At 41.9% G+C, this 23,900-nt stretch overlaps 1 protein-coding gene across 1 annotated transcript in view; it reads right to left on the bottom strand.

The window, feature by feature from the left end:
• Positions 1-3,786: 3,786 nt before the first annotated feature.
• The window catches only part of LOC107565374 (zinc finger homeobox protein 3-like), a 61,400-nt gene continuing 41,286 nt past the window's right edge, over positions 3,787-23,900 (bottom strand). Inside the window, exons 5-9 of the mRNA XM_016250589.1 lie at positions 15,811-15,944; positions 15,165-15,365; positions 11,267-11,390; positions 5,708-11,170; positions 3,787-5,570 (exon numbers count right to left, since the gene is read on the bottom strand). Coding sequence (XP_016106075.1) covers positions 3,862-5,570; positions 5,708-11,170; positions 11,267-11,390; positions 15,165-15,365; positions 15,811-15,944 — 7,631 coding nt within the window. The 3' untranslated portion in view covers positions 3,787-3,861. The remainder of the gene's footprint in view (positions 5,571-5,707; positions 11,171-11,266; positions 11,391-15,164; positions 15,366-15,810; positions 15,945-23,900) is intronic.

Raw genomic sequence — 23,900 nt, 5'->3', positions numbered from 1 at the left:
GTGTGTCAACAACAGCCTTCTCAGACATCTCAATGACATCTCTCAAGTTTCCCAGAGTTCGTTTCTCTTTATTTCCTTCTTTGTCATTTCAAAGAAAAGTGTTGATGTCTTCTTTAAATATATCTATATCTGTATACATGTTTATTTTCACAGTGGGCAAAAGGATGACCTCTACAGCAAAACCTGTCGCTTTCGTTCTCTCTTTGCAAAATGTCCACAAAAAAAAAAAAATCAAGTATCCCAATGAGAGTTGATGTATCTCAGCCACGTGTTGGATTAACCACAATAAATATACACTCATCAGGGGCACCAACTAAAGTTTTTCGTGTTTTCGACTGCATGAAGCTTTGGCCACATTCATATAATTAACAAAAATAATAACTGCTCAGTGCTTCGGTATCCTCTTTCGCCACGTTACAAGATTATTGTGTTGAACATCAGACTTGTCAAACCCTTTACTGAAGATTCAGCTTTGCAGTTCAGTATGTATTGGTGTGAAATGAAAGTATAAAATAGAATACAAAGTATAAAAACTCAGACTGATGCTGGCTGTTATGAAACACACGCACACACACTCACGCTCGCACATACAAAGTCCATGCTGGCTGAAACAGTTGTGAGGGATTCCACCCCACACGAGAGCCTATAAAAAACGAGAACACTTTGGAAGCAAGAGATACACAACTGTGTCAAGACAAACAAATATAGGAACATTGTAACACCATAAAGTGGCCAGAGAATGATAGAAAACAAATAGATGTGATTTCAATTTAAAGCTGGCATTGTAACATTAATTTATAAATGGACAACAACAAAAACAAAGGAAAATAAAATATACAGTTATATGAAAATAACCATAAAGATATTATCTGAGACCAAAACAATGCAAAGCATTCAAAAATAAACTATACAATATCGGACTTCTCAAAAATAATTATGAACAATATTATAGATAACATGGTTTGAGAGGAGTGGATCCGCTTGCAGATCAAAGGAACCCAATTTAAATGGCATGCACACCAAATAACACCAAATAAAATTTTTCTGCAAGACATAATGCTTGTTTACACACCTGGACAAGTGTGGAAATACGCTACTAAAGCCAAATACGTTTGCGCCCCCCCTAAAGCATCTTTTACACATTTCAAAAATGACTTGATTTGTAAAAGAAAAGAAAAGAGCAATTCCATTTATGATTGGATGGGGGCCATTTCACTAAAATGCAACCATTTCCATTGCAATGACTTGGAGTGAGGGACCTCTTTGGACACTTCTACCTTGTCGTCACGCAAAACAAGGGACACCTAAAACAAATCTTGCTTTCCCCGGTCTTATAATGCTTTGGAATGAAAATGCCCCTTACAGACCCACAACAGACATTTCCTGCATGAAAATGGCTTTAAACCCTGCAGACAACGAATTCCCTACTTGCTTTTCCAGCCTTTCGTTCTGAGACTAGTTCTAAATCAAGAAGCATGATGACACCGGATCAGGGAGATGCGTAAGTACCAGACAGGTTGCAGTATGTACATTTTTGGTAACCACTATGACTTGGTGATCTAGTTCAAGTGAGTAAAGTCATTTAATGGCTGCAGGGATTCTGTTCACTCTCGACACATCATAATCGGAGTGAGGTGATATTCAGCAATCCATGATGGTAGAGTTACACAACAGCTTACAGTCACCTTAGAAATGGGATAAAATAGATTTATACTCAATTTGAATAAAAAGAAGCAGATTAAAACTCAGGTGAAGTATTTGGAATGCACTGTTATTTTTACAAACATTATAGAACATTGGTGTGTTCAAAAATGGAAAAAAAAGAAGCTAAAATGTCCTTTGGAACATATATTCACAGTCTTCAAAGTTCCGTTTTTGCAACAAGAAGGGGAAAAAAAGATGTTGCAGGGCAGGGAAATGGTTTATTGTTTGTTTCTTTTTTTCTTAAAGCTTAGCCAAAAAGCAAAAGGAGCATGCATCTAGGTATTCTTCCTTTCCAAATCTACATTAGCAGCAAAACATATGTCCTTAAAGACCAGACCTTCTATATATATTTTTTTACAGAAAGAAAACAAAAAAAAATGGATTTCATGTGTGACAGAAACTTCAACAAAACCTCTATTTTACAAACTGCAATGGCTCTGTAACGGTGCTACTCCACAATGCAAGGACAAGGGCCCTTTTTGATTTTTGGTTTTCTTAGTATTTGACGTAAAAAAGCCACCTGTCTGCTTGCAAAGAAGCAAAAACGGCAACTCTGATGCGTACTTCTTTTATTTTAAAACTTTGTTTTCTTTCCTTAAAAACAGCAACAAATTCTCAAGTATAAAGAAGCCTCTTTTCTCATCTTTATGCACCAATGGTGAAAGTGTTAAGTCTTTGGATTTTCTTTTTGTTTTAAAGCGTGAGAATTATTATTATTATTTATTTTATTTTTTTTTCATTTTCATATATGACAACACAAAAGTTGAAATGAACATAAAGCCTATAGCAGACTGCAGCCACACTACATGGAAACAAGTATCTGCTTGTAGTGCTAAAGGAGAGGCAGTTATCTCCAAATCTACAGAGGCAGGGGGTACAGAAAGAGGAAAGAAAGGAGGAACAGATAGATAGCTAGAAAGAAAGAAAGAAAGTCAGACAGTGGTAAGTGCACTAAGGTAACACAAATATAACTGAACAATTTTCAAACACACCCCAGATTTCTCCTCACTTTTGGTCAATGCTGCACCAACCAAAGGTGAGAAACCCCTTGTGACAAAGAGATTCAGCTGGGAGAACAAGAACAAGAAGCTGAGAATTGGACAGAAATAGAGTAGAGATCGTTTCCTGCTCCTTAATCTAGTCTATTGGAATGACCAAGACAACATCAAATGAAGCGCCTTAAAGTTGGACGATACAAAAGCTAAATGTACACAAAGATTTTTCAATCTACCATACTGTTTAAATTCATTTCCAATGCAACAATCTACTGAACACCAAAAATGTATATATCTATCATAAATACAGAAAGTTTTTTTCCTAAAACAAAATCTTTTTCCTCCACCAAGTCTGCAATGCTTTTCGTGTCTGGGTAAAATGGGATTAGTAACTCTCCCATTAAAAACAAACAAACAAATAAAAATTAAATGATAATAATAATTAAGAAGGTTTAAAACCAGCAATTCAGCTACTCATTGAATGCCCAGAAACTTTAGTTGAGTTAGTATCATTTCTGAATACTTTCTGCCAATAAATGTCATACAAAAACAGAAATGTCTATCATTTGTTTGGAACAAAATTAAGAAACTAATGACTTTTTGTAACACAAGAAAAGGTTGTGAGCTGTTGACCTGAGAATAAAATAGACATTACATTATTTTTCTTTTCTTTAGCAAGCCATTGGTATCTGAATGCTTAGATAGCAAGAAAACTGTAAGACTAGTCTCCCATACAGTACATACTGGCTTTATGTGACTGTGCTATTAAGCGGAAATACTTTTGCAAACAAGGGACAGCTTGTTGACTCGTTCTTTGTAAAGAGAATTGTGGGGCCATTCAAACAACTGCAGTCCACTGCAATACAGCATTCCACTAGCAATAACCGACTGTTAACTGCTGTGATATATATATATATATATATATATATATATATATATTAGGAGTTGTAATAAAATAAAACCAGCATGTTGATATGGGAAAACTATCATTTAAATTTTTGGTTACAAGCTTTGGAATTGCAATTAGTCTTTACACATCTTTTTCTGAAATTGGTTTGTATACTTTAAACATTTTAACCATTGCTGCTTTTTTTCTTTTGTCTTGTGTTTTTTTTTTCTTTTTCTATTTCTTTTTTTAAATATTGTTCATCACTGAAAGCTTTTACAATCTGATGGAGTCCGATCCTACACTAGCGAGATTACTACAACTACTGCTGTCTTTGAGACAGCCAGGCTGTTGTGGCTCCTCTGCTGGCCTGCCCAGCCTGTCTGCTGACTTCTGACTGCTGTCAGAATCAGACTCGTCGGTAAAGACGTCTGTTGGTATCGAGGTCTGGACCCCTGAGGTGCTCAATGAACTTGAGGTAACCGTTGAAGGAGAGGAAACTGGAGGAAAAGAAGACAATGCAGACGAAGGGGTATTGGGCTTCCCAGCTAAAGCTCTGGAGAAAGGGGCCTGGGACCATGATTTGCCTGTAGCTGTTGTGTTGAGTGGAGTGGCTGTTAAGGAGGAGGAGGTGCATGAAGATGCAGACGCTGATGAGGATGGTATGGTGGCTGACATTGTTGGTGGAGGGGATGGGGTGTTGTTTGAGTGAGTGGCAGACTGCGAGGTAGATGTGGTGTTAGGACTGGGGAAGCAGGCTGAAGAGTGAGGTAATAAATTAGTAGCGTGCTCTTTGGCATTTCTGGATCTCTTGATTGTTCTGTGTTTGTGCAAGGCTGAATCCAGGTGTTGACTGAGCGCTTTGTCCCCTTCTAGTGTTGTGTCACAGACGAGGCAGTCGTAGAGGCCACCTTCTGCTGCATTCCCACTGTTGGGGACCCGGAGCAACATCTCTTGCAGGTTTGCCACAGACTGACCAAAAAAACAAATTGACTTGAGGTGGCTGATAGCTGCTTCCTCCTTGCTGAAGACAGCTTGACACTTGCGGCACGCCAGCCGATACTGAACTTTGGGGATGATATATTGGTCAAGATGGGGGTCTGCACCTTTGCCATCCACTTCATGCTGCTCAGTGGCTAGGTTGTTGTAAGTGGAAGAGGTTTCAACTGAGGAATTGCTCTTTTGCTCCTCTGTTTTTACTGGATCTTTGGCAGAGTCCTTACGGCCCACCGAGTTTTGTGACGTTTGGCTTGCTTTGGGATGTTGGATCTGTTGAAGCTGCCGCTGCTGCTGCTGAAGTGCCTCCTGCAGGCTCTGCTGATATTGCTGGTAATGTTGAAGCAAAGATCCTGGTGACAGCCCCATCAGGGCCTGTGATAAAGCCGGGTTGTAGGGGAAAAGACTTTCCATGCCATACATGGGCTGAAGATATCCACCTTGAAGAGTACCTGGTATCTGAGGGGCATAATATGGAGAGAAGCCAGGCATAAAGTAGGGCAGGAACTGACTTGTTAACAGAGCTGTTGGATCTGAAGCTAAAGCTGCTTGTAGAGCTTGAAGTTGCGCAGTATCGACCACATACTCCATGCCAGGTGTTGGCATCGAGGTGGCCGGAACAGCAGTGTCTGGTTTTTCTTTCTTGGCACTGGCAGCAGAAGTGGAGGGAGCGGGAGTACCCCCAGCTGAGGATGGTGTGGGGGGCTTCTCAGCCTTCCCCTTGGGTTTCTCTTTCTCCCTGGCCCTCTCAGGATCACGATCTTTGGGCGCATCAGGATGGGGGCCTGGCTGGGTCATCAAAGAGTTTGATGTAGATGTGGGGGTAGGGCTCGAGTGGGCGATAGATGTGCTGGCCTGAGCTGGGCTGGGCGAGGCCAATGAAGAGGAGGATGGGGTCTTGTTGGGTAAACCAGATGTGGGGAGACTAGGTGAGGGTACACTGGCACCAGGCATGTTCAGGAGGTTCAGAGGTTTCGGAGGGGTTAAAGCTGCGGAAATTGACACAGAGAAACAAAACATGATTAAGATTGTTGCAAAACACATCTGAGAATTAGTAGTTAGTAGTTTTACATCTCGTATTTCAAAACTCTCACACTCATACTAGAGACATAGTGTGATGTCATACCTGAGTTGGATGAGTTAAAGCCTGGTATGGAGGGCCCACCAACACCTGGCAGGAGAACAGGGGGGATCCCCTGTAGATTTGGGTAACCTGACTGAAGGTTCAAGGCTTGCAAGGCAGATGTGTCAAACATCCCTTGTTGCTGCATGGCTTGTTGTTGTGCAAGTCCCAGGACCTCATTTGCTTTCTTGATACGATCCATCTCCTGTTGTGCCATCAGCTGACGAACCGTCGCTGGATCGAAGTACTCTTTCTCTTTATCGAGTTGACTTCCAATGGTATCCTTTACTTTGGAGATGTGTTGCTGGGAAAAGATGTGGTCTCGCACTGAGAGGCGAGCACTGTATTTAACACCACACAAAGAGCATTCTGTCTTAGGTCCCTCGTAAGAAGTCTGGTTAATACCAAAGTGCTTAGCCATGCTGAGCTTTGCCTTCTTTTCCTTAGCACGAGCATTTTGAAACCAGACCTGAACAACTCTCTTTGGAAGTCCAATGTCATTGCCAAGTACCTCACACTCCAGCATGGTTGGAGTCCTATAATCATTGAAGCAGGACTTGAGCAGCTTAAGCTGAAGATTAGACATCTGTGTTCGGAAGCGCTTTTGACCAGGTCTGTCTCCACTATCAATGCTTCTGCTTCCAGAGGCCCCTGGACTTGGTGAACAAGGGTCAGCCAGACTAGATGTTTCACTGTAGTCTATCATATTTTCATTTTCAAAGTCTTTTGTGTAGAAGCTCGTTGCAGGACTCACCAGTCCTGAGGACATCTGTTCATCGTTCTCAATGGAGGGTACAGCACCCCCAGACTTAGAGAGAAAATCTCCACTGTTATGGCTGTGCTTTGCATCAGCACTGTCATTGTCAATGTTTGCTTCATCACCTGTGGTAGTGTCAGTGATGGCTGTATTCACAGAAGAACAATCATCATTATCAAGTTTATTATGATCAAAGTTTGTGTTAACTGAGGAAATGGTTGGGCTTTCAAACTCCTCTGCTCCCTCAACCTTAATAGATGTTGGGCTCAGGAGAGCCCTGGGGGACAAGTCCATGCTTTTGCTCACAGGTGACAGTGATGAACTTTGCGCATCATTGTTAGACTGGACAAGGTGAGCATAGCTCGAGATATCCAGAGGATCCATCTTCAATTGCATGGCCTCCTGTTCAGATAGCAGACCAGAAAGCACTAGGTTGTAACCAGCACGTTTAGCCTCATGCCAGTGGCGTGAACGAATATGGGCCTCAAGGGCAGTTTTAGCTTTGAACAGGGCTCGACAAAATGGGCAGCGTCGGTGTGCTTGAGCTGGCCCAACAGCCCGGAACTGACCTTTTCTTTCTCTGGCTCTTGTGTTTTGGAACCATACCTGTACCACTCGTTTTTTAAGCCCCACTTCATGAGCAATGTGGTCAAGCATTTTACGAGTAGGGTTGGAGTCAAGCAAATATTTTTGGTACAGAATCTCTAGTTGCTCTGGTGTAATAGTGGTTCGGAGGCGCTTGTCTCGTTGTGGCTCCTCTCCACTATTCATGCTGTCACTTTCTCCTGGACTAGTTCCTGCCTTCTCCTCCAACTTCCTCTTCAGGGAGTTCATAGTGGATGTGGGTGTTGATGGGGAGGTGGCAGAGTTGCTGGACATTTGCGGTATTGCTCCTGCAAGGAGCTGGCTAGCAAGCAGAGGATTGCTAGGATCAAACAACATGAAGGACATGTCTATTGGGCGATCCAAAAACTGAGGATGAATGAACTGATTTTGGACACTCAGGAAATGAAGTTGCTGATGTTCCTGCCAGTGTTCAAATGAAGGGAAGGCCAGTTTGCACTGCTCACACTGGTACGGGTTCATTTGCTGTGCCAATTGCTGCTGTGAGGCAGAGGCTAAATGAGGATTAAGGGCCATGTGGGAACTCTGGGAGGTCTGACTGGTATGTGAAATGGAGGGACCACTTTGCTGTTGCTGTTGGGAGAGGGAAGGTGAAGAAAGTTTTGAATTCTTTGGGACTGTATGTGTCTTTTCCTCTCTTTGTGGTCTCTGCTGTGGAGTCTCAGATGGATGAATGGTTTCCTGTTTCAAAGATGTCTGCTCTCTTTGGCCCAATGATGTTTCTGAAGAGTCTTTTGATTTTTCATCAAAACAGTTTGATGTGTTAGCTGGTGTAGGCTCCTCCTTTTCAGATGACGTGATGTGAGAGAATGCAGAGGATGAAGGAGGAAGAGGGCAGAGGCTTGAGGATGAGGGCATTGGTGTTTGACCTGATGACCCAGAGAGAGTATAGTATTCATGAGAAAGATCCATAGAGTCTTCATTTAGACTGTCATACTGCCCGTCTTCCTCCTCGTCTTTGTAGCAGAGCTTCTTTTGGTGTTTAATAAGGTCAAATATGCGCTGGAAAACCAGGCTGCACTTCTTGCACTGATAGTTTAAGTTGGTAGTACGAATGTATCGGTCATTGGATAACTCGCGTCGGTCACCTTCTTTTCCTCCATCTCCCTGGTTCTCATAATTTTTACGGGCTTTCTGTCTGGCATTTTGGAACCACACAACAATGACTCGAGTTGGAAGGCTCAGAAGATTGGACAACTGCTCAAATTCATCATCTTTAGGATAAGCATTAGCATCAAAGAAATCTTGCAACACCCTCAGCTGGTAGTCTGTGAACCTTGTCCTTGAGGACCTCTTATTTCCAAATGATTCCTGCTTTTGAGGCTCAGGGGAGGGTGGCTTTGAATCAATTTTGGTATCTTCAAGAGTTGTAATTGGAGGGTTGTTAAAATTATAAGGTGAGTCTTTGTTGCGTTGTCGCTCTTTAAAGAGCGTATTGCGGAACCAGTGCTTGATGACTTTCTGGGGGAGTCCTGATTTATCTGCCATTTCCTTAATTTGTTCTTCGTTGGGAGAGTTGTTGATGTCGAAATACTGGCGGAGCACCCTTAGCTGGTCATCTGTGATACGGGTGCGAGGTCTCTTATTCTGTTGCTGTAACATGGCAGGGGTAAGCTGCTGTTGGTAGAGCTGGGCCAGATCAGTGGCCACACTGGGCTCCACAGCTGGCAGTTGGGCAGGAATCTGAGAAGGTAATGACTGGAGTGACATGGGCTGCATCATAAGTGGAGAGAAGAGAGGCAGATCCATTGACATTGGAATTTGGGCCAGTGGAACTGAAGGCTGAGGAGTTGGAGCAGTTGGTGGTGTCAGGGTAGGAGCAGAAACGGGTATATTTGGTGTTGGTACCCTCTGGGGAGGCGGAGGTGGGGGTGGGGGTGGAGGCGGTGGAGGAGGTGCAGCAGCTTCGGGTGTCTGAGGTCTCAGTGGGTACAGCTTGTCATATTGTTCCCTGTATTCTTTGGCAAATCTCTCTAGGAATCTGAACGGAAAGAAAGCCTGGTGGATATGCTCCTGGTGACTCTTGAGAATCAATATGTTGGAAAAGAGCTTACCGCAAGACTCACACTCCAGTTTCTCTAATCCTTCAATAGGGTCAACTACTCTGGTGATACCAACTGGCCCACTGCATCCTGACAGAGATCCTGTTGGCTTTTTTTGTGCTTTTTGCTTGTTCTCATTGAACTGAATTACTAACTCGAAGCCAAAATTCTCCAGTAGGGCTTTGGTGGCATTCCCTCGGGCATCTGAGGCAATCCTTGGAGGAGGAAATCCAGAGTCATGGTTCACATTTACAACAGCTTGAGGAGGATCTTTCTTTTCTTTGGACTTGTCTGACATATCTTTCGGAACATGATCCTCAGCTTTATCACTAATTTCTTTATCCTTTGGCAGCTCTCTTTCTTTCTCAGTGTGAGGAGATGGCTTTGACTTTTTGTCTACAGGATGAGAAAGGGCACTCTGCTGAAGTAAAGCCATTTGGCTCGATCCTTGGGAGTGGGAATGAGATTGGTGCTGTTGCTGAAGGTGGTGGTGCATAAGCTGTTGTTGTAAGCAGCTCTGCTGGGCAGAGTTTTTCTGTTCTTCCAACAGTGAAGCAGCAGATCCACTGAAGTTCAATGAAGAGCTGCTCAGGTTCATTTCTGGATTCAGTTGAAATTCTGCCCCAGGAATGTAAAATGGAAAGAGCAGCTGCTGTTGCTGAAGAGGGAGAAGAGCGTCTGTTGTCATAGGGAAGTGCTGGAGAAGAGGGTTAAAAAGCTGGGACTGAAGGAGAGCAGCCTGCTGGAGCTCTTGTTGGAGCTGAGCCTGTGCCTGTGCTTGAGCCTGGGCCAACTGCTGCTGCTGTTGCTGGAGCTGCTGCTGATGACCCCTCGAGGATAGCATATCTGTAAATTTCTTCTTTTTCACTTCATGATTCTCAGAAGGAGAGGGATGACAGGCTGAGTTACCCAAATTCTCAACATTGTGAGAATGACTTGACAGATGATTACCTCCCATGATGCTCTGTGCTGTCTGAGCTCCAGCTGGAGAGCTGCTGCTCTTGCTGGAGCTGGTAGTTGAGTTAGTGGCTGGAATAGGGCTTGGGGTTGAAGTGCTATTGGAAGTGCTTCCGCTTGGGCCACTACTGCTAACAGCACTAGAAGTGCCGCCAGCTGCTTCAAGCTTTGCTGCCCTGGCCTTGGTTTGATGAAGAACAGAGCGCATGTGAATCTCCAGTGTAGAGCTCTGGCTGTATGCTACATTGCAAGTGCTGCACTTGAAGGGTTTATTATCAGGGCTGCTGGTAGGCTCTGGCTGACCGGTGGTGGATTCCTGTAGAGCCCTTTTGACTTTGTGTAAGTGAGACACAGAGTTGTAGTGTACAAGAAGAATATTCTTTTGGGTAAATGACTCTTTGCAGACTGTACACTTGAAAGGACGGGACGGATCTAGAAACTTCTCCATAGTAAAGTTGGGGCCTTTCCTAAATGGCAGGGCTCGCTTGGGTTCAGATCCAGAATCTTCTTGCAAAGATCCAGAGTCACTGCCAGTTGGGCTTTGCTTTTCCTCTGGGTCACTTTCGTCTCCCTCTTTCTCATCATCAATAAGAGCTCCCTGGTCCTCTCCAAGTGAGGGATCACCCATAATCATTAGGTCTCCATTCATCAGTAAACCTCCATAGAGCTGCTGGATGTCAACTTCACTCAACTCCAGGTGACTGGTCTCCAGATGCTTCTTAAGTGCCTGTAGGGTCCTGAAGCTGCGCTGGCATAAACAGCACATTGTGGCTGCTCTGATTACATGGTATTGGGAATGCAGCTGAAGTTTCTCTATTGTCTTGAATGCCAAACTACACTGGTTGCAGCGATATTTGTAGACATGACGATCAGAGACAGGCAGTTGGGGCCTTTTATTGTGGACCTCATTGAAGTGCATCTGAAGGGCATTGGAGGATTTAAAGACTTTATTACAGTCCTTTTTCCAGCAAAGGAAACCGGTGGAATCATCTCTTGCAGGCTGCTGTTCCTCAAGAGGAGACTTGCGAGCTTCAACAGTGTCTGAGGCCAGACAAACTCCTTTTTCAGGCTCAACATCTGCCACCTCTGCAATCAGAAAAATAACACACATTAAAATTCTGACAACATAAACATATTTGTGTGTTTTTAAAATGTTTGTCCTCAATTGCGCAACATTCTAACCTGATTGTTTCTTAATGTCATCAGAGTTTGAGTTGACCATGGACTGAGGTGCGGTTTGAGTATCTATCTCTGGTCCAGGGACTGGTATGAACATGCTTGCTGGCAGTACTTCTGATGCTGCCACCTGAAAAAGAAAAACATAGTAGTTGTTAGGTTAATTATAGGCCTTAAACAATAGACTCTTGATAAGAAACATAGAACATCTCAAATTAACGTAAATGACAAGGCAAACTTACACATTCAAAGTTACACATTCAAAACAGACAACATTTCTGCATCATATGCAGTAATCCTTCATTGTAAACAAATTTGTAAAAGAAAAAGATTCATATGAGGTGGTACAGGTGAGAGATGTGCTATAAACATACAAATAATTTGACAAGATAATCATATTATTTGAACTGGACACAAACACATTTACTGTCCCCCCCTTTCACAAGGCGACTAAATTTGCCATCCATGGAATTTGCACTTTGATCACTAATGGTGTTTTGTCATGCTCTGCGATAGTTCTGCTGCTGCAGCCAATTAGTGTGATGGGCTGAGTGGTCTACCTTGGCCAGTTGAAAAGCTTATTAGAGAGCCTAATTAAATAAGTCTTCCACCTCATGAAATGTGCTTTTCATTCCAATAGAAAAGCATGGTGCAATGGTTAAATGCCATCATTCAGCCTGGAATTCTGGGTAATGCAACAACTGTCAATTTCTGGATAATGATCAGCACTCTTAATTTAACATACAGCGCTCATTAATATGTTTTCCAGCAAACCAGAATATTTTAATCTAAACAATTATGCAAATTATTACTTGATACAAAGTCATTAATAAAACATTTAGATACATTTAAATGTAGGTAGATGGCAAGCAGCATGTTTTTCAGTCAATTTAATTAGAAAATTAAAAGCAGCAATGAATATTGTTGTGATAAAGGTGCACCAAGGTTTGCTTGGCATTTCAAAGGTTGAAGTTAATCAAGTGTGAATGACATCAACCTCCCTTCTATCTTTTAAGTGCACATCATTCTCCTTGCATGGCTCTCACTCCCTCGCTATCTCTCTCTTTCTCAGAATAATAATAAAAAACAGATTCATTAACAGGATCCTATTTAACAATAATCAGTGATTGAGATTAGAAAGGGTTGGGAGATGAGCCACTGTGTGCTTCACCTTCCTTCAATTAACTCCCCAAACTGAACAATCAACCTCACTCATCATGCATTTCAATACCCCAATCCCACAAATATATCCCCCTTCTCTCTCTCTCTCTCTCTCTCTCTCTCTCTCTCTGCATGTATAATTTGTTCATCCCTTGATTGTGCCCTTGCAAACTCTGTGCCTCTTTTTCCTCCCCATGAGACAACCCAATTCGATTTTTCTTACACAAGACATCAGCATTACGTCATTATTTTTTTAAACAAAAAATGAACTGTTGATTACATAACTTTATTCAAACTTAACATACCTTATACCCCAATCCCACAAATATATCCCCCTTCTCTCTCTCTCTCTCTCTCTCTCTCTCTCTCTGCATGTATAATTTGTTCATCCCTTGATTGTGCCCTTGCAAACTCTGTGCCTCTTTTTCCTCCCCATGAGACAACCCAATTCGATTTTTCTTACACAAGACATCAGCATTACGTCATTATTTTTTTAAACAAAAACTGAACTGAATGTTGATTACATAACTTTCTTCAAACTTAACATACCTTATAAAATTAGTCAAGTTATTAAGGTTATGTTAACCAAAAACTACTATTTTCCTGTGAGAGACCTAAGCAAACATAGTATCATTACATGGCTGTTTGACTAGTCTTCTGAGATCTGAGAGATGGAGCTGTTTTATAGTGGATTTAAAACCTAACCACAGCCAGCAGCTTTAACTCAGTGCCATCAAATACAGAGTGCCACGCAACCCCATGTCTTTGAGCCTGAAACACTGAGAAATAGTCAGTGAACCAGAGCCGTCCATAAACATCTGGTTACTGCAATCAAAAGCACACTGGACAAAATGTAGCCCTTTTTTCTGCTTTTTAGCTTCCTCCCTCACCCACTCTCTTTTTAACTAAAAGTGTTAAATGATTGTGACCAGTATGGAGAATTTCAGAAACAAAACATGCCTGTGATTAACATTACAAAGTGGACTGTTTCTAGACAACTGCATCATTAGGCAAAGAGCGCCGAGTGCTGAGAGTATCCCAAGGTCACTTTTAATTTGGACCGTCTAATTGGCAAACATAGTTCCAAATGGCTATCATCTAGCCAGGCTCAGAATTAATGAAGCACAATTATTTTCATTACCCCTATCTTAGACAGACAGAACATTAGACATAGAGTGAGGGAGCGAGAGAGGGAGAGAGAGAGAGGAGAGGAAGAAGGAGGAGGTAGGGTGAGTGGAAGAGAGTGCATCTTTATGCAATGTTTGCAAGAAATAAAAGTCACCTGATTCAGAATTCATTAAGCTTGTCTGCCTGACACGAGGAACAGGATAGAGTACCTCTCCATCTCTCGTTAGTTGTAAAAAAGGTGCTGGTTTTAATGTGCATTGTATTAGCTCAGTTTCTATCATGCACCACACTTGTACAGCGCTCGGTGCGTTATTACCTCTATAAAAGAAAAAATATTGCTGTCTGGCCTCTACTAATGTGTTCACCATTTGCTTTCGGGCTGGGGGAGTGGATATGCCTTCACAGAATTCAGAGTGATTGGCCAAGCAAGCAATTCAAACACCACAGGCAAACTTATACGTAATTATTTCACTGGTTAAATTCAGTGAAAAAAAAAAAACCATGAAAGCAGGGTTGTCTCAGCAGAAGCTGAAATGGAATAAGGTGAGTATTCTCTGAGGGACCAGGCAGACTAGGCTTCTGGAGGCCTGAGCGCTCTGGGACTAGAGAGGTGGAAATAATGTAAAGGGATGATGTAAGTATTACTGCTTCTAGTGAGTGCCTGGAATACAAATGGCCTTGGTAATCACAAGAGGCTTTTCTCATTTTTCCACTAAACCGAGAACATTTCTTCTAAAGTTAATAATTACAATATTCATCTACTTTCTACAAACCAACTGTTTCTTCTAATCAGCTCTGAAATTAAATAGAGAGCAAACCAAGGCTTGCGTAAGTCTACTTGTTCGCATAATTTTTGCCTGAGAAGACCCTAGTAATGCATCTCTTCTAGAGTTTCAGAGATCTCGACAGTGTCACAAAATGTGTTCTGATCTGCCAAGATGATGTCTGCGATCAAAAGTGACATTTTTCACTAGAATCTCAAACATTTGAAACATAACTGAGATCTCCATTAAGTCCCCTGAGGTAAAAATGAGCAAAAAAAAAACTTTGGGGAATGTAACGTTGTAATAAAACAGGGAAATTATATTGACCATAATAATACCTAACCAGTATTACTCCCAGACATGTTCATGCGTTTGCCTTGCACAACTCATTTTGAATATACAGGATTCCCAAGGGCCATATAACAATGAACAGTTTCCTTTGGCGATTTTAATAAAGCCTTAAAATGTCACAAATTAGACAGAAGGAAACAACCTTCGGTCCACAAAGGCAGCGTGAGCAAGAAACTGTGAGTCATTTTTGAGGTTAATGTCTGACATGATGATTACTACTGAACATGGCAGTAAGGCCATGCTGCTTTTGCGTGCATAAAAAGCATATGGCCTTCACACCACACAACAGAATGGCAGTGAGGTCTCACATGAAAAACAAAAAGATCGCAGAGAGAAATTAACTGGGCTTAATAAATATCCATCCACTAGAGACTGAATGGGAAATATTTTGTAAGGTTCTTCTGACTGGGGAAGTAAAAAAGGAAACAAATGCATGCATTTGAAATGGAAGGCGAAGTCTACTGTGATCGCCCCCTAAATACTCTTCTGCGGTAACTTACTGTGGCAATTAGCTTGTCGACGCAGTCTGGTGCCACGCTGTGGAGGTGAGTGAGATGGAACTGCAGGTGGACCTTGTTGTTGAGCATGTCCTGGCACAGCGGGCAGCGGAACATGGGCTGCACTGAGTGCTGCGTCATCACGTGCATTCTGAGCCGGTTCAGATCTGTGTTGCTGAACTTGCAGTAGGGGCACTGGTACATCTATACAATAACGAGAAGGTAGAAAAATAACTTATTTGAGAAGAGTGGTAAAATCAAGGGCAAAGCAAGGCTCGTCTATCTCCCATGCAGTGAGCAGTGGGCTACTCTGAGAGGTAGACACTTCAAAGGGCTCTCATCTGTCAAATATCATATTGATTTTTCACCTTTTGCACAATTAGCACTGCAAAAGCAGCAGAAAATATGGAGAAATATAATATTTTTATGAAAAAAAATGCATGCATTATTTAAAAAGTCCTGCTACATTCTACTACTCTATATTAAAAAGGGCTGAAAACAACATCCTTGGATATTTTGTTAATTAATGGGTACAGTTAATGAGACCTACATGCCTGGGGATTAGTTAAGGTCTATCTGAATCTACTTCACAAAAACACACAGAGATAATTCTAAATGTTTCGCAGAGGCTGTAGATTTTCCTCCATACCTGCTCTCCACTGCTCTTCTCAGTGGTCCTGGGTCGTTTCGATGAGAGGGGGCTTTCTGCTGCCTCAGACCTCGAAGAAGGCCGCTTGGAGGGGACCGGGGAATCCGTCTGATCCCTCTCCGATTGGTTGGATGCTGTCATAGACACAAAAAGAAGCATACTTGTCAAAACACAGCACCGATTTGGCAGTCAGGGCATGCAAGCAATCAATAAGCCAGCCTTTACAAAAATGAAACGCAGTAAAACTGCAGTTTTGTGCCGTATAATGATGCAGTACTGCACAAATGAAAAAAAATGTATCACAGTTAAAATGGCTTTTATGAAGCCTGCTATGCTCAGCTTACTAGTAAAAGCAGACTAAAATTAAAATGTGGTAATAAATTAACTTGCTAATGTTGAAACAAAGCATCGTTCTTTGCCTTTGGTTTGATGATACTCAAGAAACGTGAAAATCAGAAAAAAGTTTTTTCAAGATATTTGTGTTCATACACTTTTTTATGTTCTTGATAGCTACAACAGTGTGGGAATACAGGAACTGGAGTCTACAGTACAACAGTGCATGTGTAGTAATGGGAATTAAATATATTTCTGCAGCTTTCTCTATTTCGGTAAAAGTGAGGTAAACAAATGCTGAGCATTAGCGTTCATGTGGTGCAAATCCGGTGTCATATCACCATGCCACACGCAGTCATATCTTCACTTACAATGTCGATTACATGTAAAAAAAAAAAATGGATGCAGTATTACAGCAGTTTTTAGTACCGATGTTGCCACACTCACGGTACAATTAAGAAACTGCAGTCACTTCTCTGTAAGGAAGTGAGTAGCATGCCTTTCTAAACTGTGATATAGGCATTGAACAGGTAACAGCCAGGCTGGAGGATTGCTAAGGCAGGCTGCTACCCCTCCAAACCAATGTAGTCTTTTAACCGCTCCTCCCATGGCACTTAGAAGAGGCAGTGCGCCATGCTTTGACAGCTTGTCTTTCCCTATGTTGGATGTTTAGGACATCAGACACCGGCACAGACATCTAATCAAAACATTAGTTTGCCACGGTGAGCAGCTTTAGGATGCATGCTCTCTCAGATGAAGCCATTTGAAGTGTGGCTTCAGCGAAGGGATTCGCCCAACTTGAAAAGAGTCAAATATACCACAGGCGGCTTCAAAATGTATAAAGAAGAAAGAGTTCTGTTCTGGTTCCTATTTCGATTATTTTCCCTTGCTTATTTGCACTTCTTATTGGAATACGAAATTACATTCCCTAGTTATTTTGATTTTCAGCAAATCTTATAGTTTTGCACAAGTTTCTTGTTACATTTTGCTATAGTTTTTAAGAAAAGATTCTTCGCAAACTAGCAAAATATGTAAGTCGGTTGCTAACATTGAATCTATTGCTCATTCATTTCTAAAAAAAAAAAACAAACAAAAAAAAGAGTCAAATATACCACAGGCGGCTTCAAAATGTATAAAGAAGAAAGAGTTCTGTTCTGGTTCCTATTTCAATTCTTTTCCCTTGCTTATTTGCACTTCTTATTGGAATACAAAATTACATTCCCTAGTTATTTTGATTTTCAGCAAATCTTATAGTTTTGCACAAGTTTCTTGTTACATTTTGCTATAGTTTTTAAGAAAAGATTCTTCGCAAACTAGCAAAATATGTAAGTTGGTTGCTAACATTGAATCTATTGCTCATTCATTTCTAAAAAAAACAAACAAAAAAAAAACAAACTGATTCCTACATCTCAAGCTAGCTAACAAGAACGCATGGATAAAACAATAAAGTTGAAGAAAGCAAACTAGAGGTGGCCATACACAGCAATATCAGAGCACATGGTAAAAATAATCAGCTCGTATAGAAACTAAATCCACTCTAAGCCAGAGAGGGGTCGAGAGAACACACTGTTCATGCTGCTAGGGGAAAGAATTCACAGGGAAACTTAAGACGCTCTCTCTCACCAGCCCATAACGAGGCTATAAAGAGTTAAATTTGGCATGATTTGTCCAGTCCAGAAAGGGCAAATTGAGAGCAGGGGATTGTGGGGGTCAGTTTAAGCCGGACTGACCATGTTCCTTGGGCAGACATTAAAGTGTCAGGTCCAATCAGAGCAGGGCAGCTGAGCGCTGGCTTCAGTGGGGGGCCTTACTTTGGGGAACGCTGCCTGCTGTGGCTCCCAGAGACTCCCCCAATCAGCCAGTGCTGCCCTATTAGGTCCAGTCATGGCCAATACCATTAGACACATCCACCAATAAACAAAGGAAATGTTAAACAAAGGAACCTCCCATTCATTGCCATTAACCTCCACTCTCCATCCTCTTCCTTCTTACTGCACTGCTCCTGGCTGTCTCTGTGGCAGTCCCTGCAGTAGCTGTGGTATTTTTGTGGTCACCATGGTACGTTTTTGTTAGGGAGTGCAGGATAGAGAGAAAAGTAGGCAAAGTGGTTTAAAACACAGAACGGTTTAGCTAATGCTTTTATGCTAAATGCTTTTAAGCTAAATACATGTAAATAAACCAACAAAACAATTGCCTGAGACTCTAAGTATGATTGAAAAAGGGTTAAGTACACTATTTGAGTATTACTTGTAAATTTTTTCATTGTAAATTCTGTCTAATAGGCAATTGCAAGTGAATAACATGAGGTCAAGGGAGCAGCTGCCTGCCGGAGGCCTGCAGCACGTGTGGAGGGGAGGGTGGCCCGCTGCCTCTGGGCACAGCCGCACCTCGTCACGCCCTGTTAGGACTCCATAAATCTGATCAATTGTTTGCTTTTAAAAAGCCCCAAAAACCCACTTCTGCCACCAAACCCCCGTGACTAAAGCCCAGCTACCGTATCCTGTTTTCTGTTGTCAAGAGACGGAGGGAGAAAGCAGGGAAAAAACATCATCACAGAGCACGCTTGAACAAAATGGAGACCAATAAACAGGCAAAGAAAAGGGACTGTTGGCATGTGCAATGTGTGTGTGTTCGGCACGGTTGGGCGGCCGCAGGAACATGCCTCAACATCTGAGCAGGTCAGATCCATTATTAGAGACCATGACCAGAACCTGATGGCTGGGGTCTCTCTTTCTTTCCCTGGTCTCTGCTCATGAACCTGGCTATGTGTGTCAGGCTCTGGTATGTTCACTGTGTGTACTAGTGGTAGACCAATATGGGTTTTCGAAGGCCAAATCTTAAGAGCAGGGTAATATGTATTTAATAAAATTTGACAAAATGTGAAAGGAGATGAAGACAAAGTCATATACATGCATACATACTGTGGGGTTACACATTTAAGAATCTGTCTTAGATCTACAATCATAAGACTAACTAAAGCAGTGATACATTGTAGTTGATATACATTTAGGGGGCAGTGCTTAAAATGGAAACAAAGCACCTTGGTGACGACCTTAAACAAAGCAAAGAGTTTCCAACAGTTTAACATACGAATTTCAAAATAATCAAAAATAGTATTTAAATAGCCAAATATTAGCCCACACAAATAATCTCAAAATTGCAAAATTTTAACCTAATGTGTATTTATAACATAACTGATATTCAGTACGTGTCTAAATGTGATTTTCTCTCCCAGAAACACAGTGTTACACTAAAAAATTGTATTTGTATTGTAGTATTTTCTTGTTTTTAAAGCCACACGGTTTTTAACAGGCAGGAGTGGGAACTATTTCAGCCTGCCTGTGTGCAATTCTCGCCCCCTGTGCCTTTTTTCAAAACCACCCTAATGCAGTATCTGTACATCTGACCTCAATTCTACCATTCAGCAGTAGACCGCGCTTGCAGCAAAACCCACAGAGACAGCGACAACGCCCCAACATTCATCTGACATCACAAAAGAAGCAGTGAAAAAAGTCTTAAAAGTCAATTAGGTGATTATTTATTCATGGGCCTTTTCCGTAAGCAGGAGGTCTTTGTTCTGGAGTGTCCCGTAAGTGAATTGGACTTTGGCACCTTCTCTCAACCCCTGAAGCTGAGAAGCATTTCTCAGCCAGCCAGAGAAGGCTGTCAGTGCTGAGTGCTAAGCCTCTAAATCAGAGATGTGAAGCACTTCTAGCGAAGGGAGGCACCACAGAAGTATATGACTGACACAAGCATGGCAGCAGTAATGCAACAAGTCCTGCACCACTGAAAATGTCCACAAATGTAAGCACAGCTGCCATCATATCATTACCCAGGTGTCATTGGGAAGTCATCTCCAATGAGACTAACTGGACACTGAAAGTGGGCGGACAGGGAAGGAGCAGAAAATGATTTATCCTGGCATATGGAGTACAGCATGTGCATTTGCAAAAACCTAACGCCAAGGAAACGCCAAGCGGTCTATTAGTCTTTACCTTATCCAGCCCACCTCACCACTTTGCAACACAAGCATCAACATATGGTGGTTAGATCAGTTTGGTCCAAAGGTGATCAACAAGCATGGTCCTTCAGGGTAACTAGCTGGTTAGGCTAGTTGAGAAGCATGGACAACAGCATCCCATGCTTCTCTTTTCAGGAGGTCAAACCTATTCCATCATTCTCTCGTCTGTCCTGCTTTTGTCCCCAGACATTCTCTCTCCGCTCCTCGTGACAGTTCTCCTCCCAGTCCCTCTTCTATTTAACCATTAATACGAAGGAGCGGTCCAACTCCCCAGTGCTATAAGTCATTCACTTTTACCATGGCTAACAATAACTGAATATTATCTTTTTCTGCTCATTCCCGCCCCCCCTTTCATCCCTCCTCTTTTTAATCTGCAGGCCGCGTCGGTGCCCTGAGCAACAAAAGGCTATATTCCATTTCACCTCATATTTCTCAGGTAATTACTCTGCATCAATTAATTTCAAATAAAGAAAATTACAACCAAAGCCTAACACCAACGCCACTCCATATTGCGGCTTATCATATAACAGTTCCCTTGGTGTATAACCCACTATTAAATGAAAGGACCACCTCCACGGCTCTGCAAAGGAAGTGCCCATGTAACCCCACAGGCATGACTGCTACAAAGACAAATGTAAAATGAAGAAATTAAAAGGAGATATCAATTAGTGGACGTGTTATTAATCTTCCGATGGCTAGGCGGGAGCTAACGCTGCAATCACCTTTAGAGGACATACACGCACTGACACACATACATGTAACTCTCTCTCTCTCTCTCTCTCTCTCTCTCTCTCTCTCAGGATGACATGCCAATTAGAATACAGGGAGTAAAACTCATAAACACAGGTCTCTGTGAGTGCTGGCTCACAAACAAGGACAATTTATAGCCTATTAGTCCGCAAGACAAAAATTATTTTAATTTAAGGGATGACAAGCTTTTAAAGGACACAATATGAATATGCAAACACGTCTGTACTTTTAAAACGGCTCTGATCGATGCTTCATTTCAGAGAGAGGGTGTTAGGAAGAACTTCAGTGACATGCTTTTCAGATTGTTTCACTACCCGGTAAATTCATCTTAAAACACCCTCAGGATGACGCAATGAATATGGCATCATAAAAATCATGACATTTTTCATCTGTATATGTACCATTTCTTCAGCGATAAAGCCTGACAAGCCTGACAGCTACGGTTGCATTTACTACAATTATAACACACCGCGGCTAGAGCTCCTGCCTATTCACATCAACTCCTGTAAAATCTATTGATGGACATCAAGGCCATGAAATAACGCTGGAGATGGAAACAGACCCGCTTGTAATACACTTGCTCTGCATCCAGGGGGTGCTAATGTTCACCTTGCAGTCGGAGGACAATTATTTTGCTGTCCTTCTCAATGCTGTCGATCCTGTCAGTGTCACACACACACACACACACACACCGTCCCCTGTGCATCCAATCACTGACATTCATATATTTAAGTAAATATATAAGGCAAAAGAGATGGAACCAATTTAGAAAGCTGCTGCTGCCGTGTCAGATAGCATCTGACCTGCATCAGATTATTCTCCCTCCCTCACTATAACCCCAGTAATTTGAAAGTTGGGGGTTGAAAGGAATCATTCATAAACCTGCCGAGGACCGCAGACCCCCCTGCCTGTAAACCGCCCCCTCCCCACCTATATTTATGTTAAACATCTCAGATCAGTTTGTGGTTGCTCCTCCAGTCCTTAAGTGAATTAACAATCCCGCTCCACATTGGCACGTATCTTCCACGTTCTCAGTCCATCCGTTATGCACTCTATCCTTATTTTCTGCCACACATCTACTGTACCCCTCTTTCTTTAGTAACGCCCGATCAACCCATTGCACTAATGTTAACCCAATGGATGGAGGCTGAGCTTTATATTTCATATAATTCTGGAAGGCTTATACTAACCTAATTAAGGTAACCTTGAAAAAGGTGTCTGCATGTGTTGACATGCCTAAAGCTTTCCCATCCAGCACTAAATGACTTGTTCAAAAGAGACCCATCAGATCGGCCACGGCTTGACTATGGCTTGGTACTAACATGCTCAACCCGAGAGTCATCTGCAAAGCACGTTTCAACACTCTGTGTTCGCATGACTAGGATGAGAGGGAAAAACTTCAACAACACTAATGACAGGCCCTAAAAACAGCCAGTGCAGACAGGGTGACTCAAATCCGCTCGGATGCGTGCCTTGAAATAACAGGTTAGCCAGAGGAGTCCAGTGGCTCACCGTTGATGCATTCTCAGACAATCTCCAGCCAAAACAAGAGCGCCTCTGTTTACTAAAAGCATTCCAGCGTTTCCCAGGCAGAGTTCAGAAAGCCTCTCGTCTCACGTCGCTCTGTCCATCAATCATGAAAGCTAGTTCTAAACACGATTAGAAAAAGAATATAAAAGAGCTTCCATTAAAGCAGCACCAGTATCTTAGATCACAACACCGCCAGGTTTCACTCTTCCACCCCCCTCACTCCTTCCTCCCCTCTCCAGCTCTCCTCAGACATCAAACGGCACCCTAGACCTGGCTTCCTAATGCACGCTATTTTTAACTAAGCGTTCCTAATAAGCTGCTGGGAAGCCTGTAAATTTTTCATACGCAAGCACATCTTTCCTTTGTGAAAACACAGAAACACACTTATTTGGTGATTAGCAACTGACAGGGGGAGGAAAGGAATTGAATATTCTTGTATGGAATCGCATGCCTTTCAGAAAAAGACGCAGGACTCCTAATGCGCAGAGCTTGCGTCTTCTTCGGCACCACAGGTAACGGCTGAATTATTAATCAAGCAGCTCATTTTAATGCTTTTTAAAGTGCTTTATTTTGATGTGTTAAAATATACTTTTAGCCATTTTCAGGCAAGCGATGCATATCATTATTTCTCCCCATCAAAGCCGAGTGGCACTCGCTCAAAGTGCACAAACAACTCAGCCTCATTTAAAATGAAAGTTGAAAAAAAATCAAAAGACGTTTTAAAAGATTTGCCTTCAAATGCTCCAATGAACTTTTTTTTTGCTGTAGTTTGGGATTTAAAAAATAATGATAATAATAATAAAATGTGGAACATGCAAAAGACTAAAATTGCTATCATGAAGATATAAAGTTGTATCCTGTCGCCTGTGAGGCACAGCTGGAGTGAAAAAACTTGTTCCAGACAGGTGCATGCGCTGACTGCTTCCTCCTTGCAATCAAACAGCTTCCATACACTGGCACCAATTGAACTCCACGTGAATGGAACTTCAAACGCGAGATGGCGAGCAAGAATGGACACCGAACATTCAGACCGGCGTGCACCTGTCGAAGGACATGACTAATGCTCAAGTTCCAAACCACACACACATGCATAAGTACTGATGTGTTTCCCAATGGTTTTTTGTTTTATACACCCAGCACCACCAGTAAGTATACCTTCATTGTGACCAAACTATAAGTGCTTTCCTATTAAACCATATTACACTAGATATCATTTACTAATATTATTATTAAAGTCACCAAAAAAATTAAATAGAAAAAAAAATCAACCAGGTAGTACATATATTCTTCTAAATCTGGCATCCAAACAAATCTATTATTATTATAAACACATTATTATTATGGTCATTTTGTTTCCTTAAAAATGACTGAAAAGGCATGGGAATAACCATGAATATTTCTTAACTGCTTAAAATGATTTATTTATTAACATTTATTTAAAAAAATATATATATAT

The sequence above is a fragment of the Sinocyclocheilus grahami genome, unplaced genomic scaffold (genome assembly GCF_001515645.1).
Source record: "Sinocyclocheilus grahami isolate Dianchi unplaced genomic scaffold, SAMN03320097.WGS_v1.1 scaffold997.1, whole genome shotgun sequence".
NCBI classification, from domain to species: Eukaryota; Metazoa; Chordata; class Actinopteri; order Cypriniformes; family Cyprinidae; genus Sinocyclocheilus; species Sinocyclocheilus grahami.
Note: the sequence above shows the minus strand (reverse complement) of the source record. Positions and strands in the feature narration are given on the sequence as shown.